General features: G+C 35.4%; 1 protein-coding gene across 1 annotated transcript in view; it reads right to left on the bottom strand.

Moving 5' to 3' along the window:
• The window catches only part of CEP120 (centrosomal protein 120kDa), a 146,854-nt gene that overhangs the window by 66,532 nt on the left and 74,607 nt on the right, over positions 1 to 5,715 (bottom strand). The window contains exons 12-14 of the mRNA XM_006871631.1: positions 5,035 to 5,131; positions 4,781 to 4,933; positions 2,836 to 2,925 (exon numbers count right to left, since the gene is read on the bottom strand). Of these exons, the coding sequence (XP_006871693.1) occupies positions 2,836 to 2,925; positions 4,781 to 4,933; positions 5,035 to 5,131 (340 nt within the window). The remainder of the gene's footprint in view (positions 1 to 2,835; positions 2,926 to 4,780; positions 4,934 to 5,034; positions 5,132 to 5,715) is intronic.

Raw genomic sequence — 5,715 nt, 5'->3', positions numbered from 1 at the left:
AAAATGAGGGGGCAATAAAGGCACGAAGTGACTGGCTTACAAGGTTTCAAGAAGGAGCTTAGTTTGAGACTGTGGGGGGAGGGAAAGAGTCCCCACTGAATAGCTATCATCTTATCTGGGTGGGTCTGGTGAAAGGAGATGGGGATAAGATTCGTAAGATTCAATAGTGAATAACTGTTATCATGACTGATCGTGACTGTCACACTTGTCAAGGTAGAAGTTTTGTAACAAAAAAGGGGAGTGGTTGATCTTACAGTCCAGAATCAGAGGACACTAGGACCATCAAGAGAGGAACGCCCAAATAGAATGCGGGACCTTATCCAGAGAAGCAGCAGTGCCAGAGATGGAGACAGAAATGGGGGCATGAAGAGGGGGAGCAGCTGAGGACTCTAGATTCATGGACTAAGAAGAGAAGGACTAAGAGCTGGTGGCCAGGAGCAGACTTGTAGAATGTGCCCTTTGGAAATGTAAATTATTATATATGCCTGAGTGAAAATAAATAAATAAATGAATGAATAAATAAATAAATAAGAAAAAACAAAAACCAGTGGAGTAGTTAACCTTATAGTCCAAAAACAGAGGACCATAGGACCATCAATGGAGAAGAGCTCAAGCAGAATGCAGGAACTTTTCCAGAGAAGCAGCAACACCACAAATGGAAGCAGAGATGGGAATATGTAGAGAGGGAGCAACTGAGGACTCTAGATTCATGGAAAGAGAGGAACTGAGAGCTGGCAGCCAGGAGGTAGACTTGTAGAATGTGACCTTTGGCAGTGTAATATGCCTGAGTGTTTTCAAAAAAAAAGAGCTAAAATGAATAGAGACAAATACTGCTAACTGATGGTACATAGAGGGGATAATAATTATTGTAATGAAACAAGGTTTACAATTTTTTAGTGTAAAACCGACAATCTGCTCTGTAAATTTTCACTCAACTCACAATAAAAACTTAAAAAAAAAATCAAGCGCACCCCATCAAGGAAAAAAAAAAAAAAGAATGTTCTAGATCCACCCTAACAAAGCTTAAGAATCAAATTCATTCCAAATAACTTCAATACTTTTTAAAAGAATAAAATAAAATCCATTAATCAACATTGTAAAATTTACAATGTATGACACTTAATAATCACCAGGCATGCAAAGAAATTTATAACCCATGACCAGGAGAAAATCAATAGAAGCAGACCTACCAACCACTGCCACTGAGTAGATTACGATGCATAGTGATGCTGTAGAACAGAGCAGAATGGCTCCACAGGGTTTCCAAGACTATAAACCTTTACAGGATGTCTGCCCTGTCTAGAGTGACTAGTCAGTTTGAACTTGGCCCAACGCCTAACCAACTACAACGCCAGGGGGTCCTTAGAGGTAGACATGAAAATGACAAAGATGATAGAACTCGCAGATAAGGTTTATAAACATGTTCCAGATACTAAAAAATAGAGGAAAACATGCATATGATTAAAAGAGAGTGAAAGACAATTCTTCAAAAGACCAAAGTAGACCTTCCACAGATAAAAACGTAAGAAACTGAAATGAAATAAATACATAAATAAATATTACATGGGATTAATGCACTCCTGGTGTGGTGCTATAGGATAAGTACTGGACTGTGAAACAGAAGGTTGGCAGTTCAAACCCACCAGCTGCTCCTCAGAAAGCATATACAAAGTGACTGTGATTCGGAACTGACAACACTTAACATTAGTATATGGGACTAAGGACAAATTAGATGCTTTATATGAAAAAGATCAGCAAACTTGAAGTCACAGCAATAGAAACTATGAAAGATGAAGCACAGAGAAAAAAGATTTAAATAACGAGAAAAATAATTAGGAGAATTAATAGCAAAAAATGTTCAAAAGGTGATGAAAACTATAAACCCACAGACCCAGAAACTCAAAGAAACTAAACAAGATAAAACATACACACACAAAAATATAAAACATACCATAGTCATGCTGCTCAAAATCAGTGATAAAAGATGAAACTGTAAACCCAGAATAGAAATAAATGCAAGCACATGTGTTACATATAGAGAACAAGATAACAAGGACTGATTTCATTTCAGAAAAATAGAAACCTTTTTTATTCAGAAAAATAGAAACCTTTGCTTTTGTTGTAAGACCAGATGACTTGTGTTATCACTTTTAGTGTTTTGTTTTGTTTTTTAAAGCATGGCTTAATGTTGGATGTTATTGAATCAATTTCAACTCATAGTGAACCCATATTGACAGAGGAGATCTGTCCCATAGGGTTTCCTACACTGTGAACTTTGAAGGAACAGATCACCAAGTCTCTTCTCCTGCAGACCCACTGGGTAAGTTCAAACCGCCAAAGTTTTTGATTAGCAACCAAGTGCTTAACAACATTGTACCAGCAGAACTTCTATCATGTTATCATTTTTAAAGAGATGACTTATTTCAGTTTAATTCTAAAAATAGCTTAAAAGCTTTGGAGGCTTTTAACAACTTACAAATTAAAATACAGTTTTTATATATACTTAATTGTATGATTTTCTTTTTTCATATACTTGCTTTTTCTCTAGCGTAATCATTTTTAATATTTATATATTTTTTTGGATAGGTAATACATTTGCAATGGTTCACAAAACAGGGTACAGTGAAAAGCTCCATCATCTCACCACTGCCTCACTTATTTACTTTCTTCATGTTGACAGGTAGCCACAATAATAAGTTTGTTTACCCTTTTAGAGATTGTTTTTAATTTATGAGTTATTCTCATTGATATCTGTATTTCCTTATTATTAAAAAGTGAGCTTGAACCATCACCCTTGTGCTTCAAACCGACTTTGCATTCCATTCAAGTCATTACCTTTTTCTTTACAAGTGATTCTCTTTCTCGGTCCCTTTTCTTCCATTCCTCTGCAAGAGCCTGCATATGAGCCAGTTCTTTCTGCTTTAGCTACAAAAGGAACAAAAAATAAGTCATGATAAAAACTCAAATATTTCAAACAAACTAATCAGTTGTGTTCAGTCAAATAACTAATATTGATCACTCATGTGTTCCTTCAGATATTTATTATTATTATTACTATACACATAGCCAAAGGCTATGAGTATAATTGCGGCAAATACAAAGCTAAAAGTAAGTTCTGGTTTCAAAATCTCTTGTTTGGAGACAGATCTTGGTAGGTTCCATGACACTCTGTTACTAATTGAAGACCTGAAATTAAAAGAAATCTTCACATTTCACCAGAGGACACTTAAATGACTACCAAACATATGAGAAGAGTTTTAGCATCATTAGTTATCAAACAGATGCAAATCAAAACCACAGTAGGATACTATTAAACAATACGATACTATTTTACTCCCACTAGGATAGCTAAGGAGTTCTGGTATGGTGCTGTGGGTTAATGCACAAGATTACAAAGCCATTTGAACTGCAAGGTCAATGGTTCAAGCTCACCAGCTGCTCCTTGGAAACCCTATACAGGGTCGCTAGGGATCGGAGCTGACTCCATGGCACTTAACAACAACAGGACAGCTAAGGAGTCCTGGTGTGGAGCTGTGGGTTAATATACTGGAATGCAAAGCCAGTTTGAAGCACAGGGTTGATGGTTCAAACTCATCAGCTGCGCCTTGGAAACCATATACAAGGTTGCTATTGATCAGAACAGACTCGACAGCACTTAACAACAACAACAAGGATAGCTAAGATAAAATATAAGCAAATAAATAACAACAAAAAATAAAGTTAATAAAAATGTGGGGAAATTTGAACACTTATCCATTGATGTTAAGAATGCAAAATGGTACAGCCAGTGTGGAAAACAGTGTGGTGATTCCGCAAAACACTAAAAACAGAACTACCATGGTGGTGGTGGTGGTGGTGGTTGTGTGCTGTGGAATCAGTTCTGACTCATAGCAACCCAGCCACAGGGTTTCTGAAGTTATAAATCTTTACGAAGCAGAAAGTGTCATCTTTCTGCTGCGGAACAGCTGATAGTTTTGAACTGCTGACCTTGAAGTTAGCAACACAACTCATAACCACCACACTACCAGACCTCCTTAGAACTACCATGTGTCCCATATGGCCTGGCAATTCCACACCTAGGTACATACCCAAAAGACCTGACTGCAGAGACTAAAAATGAGATTTGAATACCAATGTTTACTGTACATTACTCATAACAGTCAAAAGGTGGAAATAACCTAAATGATCAACCGATAACTGAATAGACAAATGAAGTGCTAAAGATATACAACGGCATGCTATTCAGCCAATAGGAAAAATGAAGTCTTAATATGTGTGACAGTATGGATGGAGCTTGAAGACATAATGTTGAGCAAAATAAGTCAATCACAAAAAGAAAAATATTGTATGACATCACATAAAAGGTAAGAAAAGGTTAACTGCATGCAGGCTAAAGTTTATTAGTGATTACAAGGGGCCAGTGGGAAGAAAAAAAGAGGGGTTAGGGTAGGATTACAATGGAATTATTATCCATAGTTTTACATCTATAAAAAGTTAAACTGGCAGAAATTGTGTGATATATTTACAAAAAATGATGACCAAAAAAGAGTAGCTGATAAAGGCTGCTGATGTACAACCAAACAACCTCATGGTATTTGGATCCTTGACTTGGAATATTTCAAGTATTTTTTTCTTCTTCTCATAGTTTTTAAGAGTTTAACATTCAAAGGAATTAGACAAGCTAACCATGAAACAAAGAAAGAAGAGTATGTTATGGAGAATAAAAAATACATACTAAGGAGCCAAAACAGATTTTTAAAGTAATATTTAAAAAAGTAACCTGATTTTCAAAAATATCTTCTTGCATTTCTTTCCACATTTCTAGCTCAAGTGCTGCTTTATACTCTAAGGTTTCACGAGGCTCTGTCTGGACTTCCGAAGAACAAAGTGCTGGCGGAAGAGAAGACGGCTTCTTTGGCAGAGCAGATAAACCCTAAGATATGAATGATTAAACATATGTAAACAGATGCACAAACATATCTCCCCATTATGTTCCTTTTAAAGAATAATTTGATAACATTCAATAATACTTACCTGAGATGACTCAGAGACAAAGACCTCACGCATCTTTACTAGTCCATAATCTTCCAGAGTCACTGTGTAAGAAATATCTACTATTCTGTTATTTGACCTACAAATGAAATCAGAAATATCTTAAAATTCATGAAAACAACTTTACATTAATTTTCCTCTTACTTTCCCAATGTAATACTTCTACAAAAAAAATTTTTGTTGCTAAAACTACAGCAGTTTATACAGGCTTCAAGATCTTCCGTATACCTGATTTTATTTGATCATCACAAACACCTAAGAATTATATATAAGCATATACTATAAAAAGGTATGGAATAGCTACAGATTCCTTGCAAAAATGAAAAACTATAAAGGAGAAATTTAAAACGTCACACCCACAGGTAATCAGTGCTAACATTTCGTTTTTATTCTTACTATCTATGATTCATATATATGTATATACAATGTATACACTGGCATGTTAAGATAATTTTATCCATTCTTCCTACTAATATCAGATTTCCTCATGTCATAAACATTAATTTAAAAATATGATTTTTTTCTACTAGATTCTTAATCTGTTAGAACAGAAATGAGTCTGACTAAAGAATAGAAGAGTGACAGCTGGGCAGCACAAGGTAAATATACAAAGTGCTCTATAAAAATGTGGTTGTGAATTCCTATAAAATACACTAATGCATA

Source organism: Chrysochloris asiatica, unplaced genomic scaffold, assembly GCF_000296735.1.
Source record: "Chrysochloris asiatica unplaced genomic scaffold, ChrAsi1.0 scaffold00171, whole genome shotgun sequence".
Lineage (NCBI taxonomy): Eukaryota > Metazoa > Chordata > Mammalia > Afrosoricida > Chrysochloridae > Chrysochloris > Chrysochloris asiatica.
The sequence above is the reverse complement of the archived record's forward strand: the minus strand, read 5'-3'. Positions and strand labels throughout refer to the sequence as shown.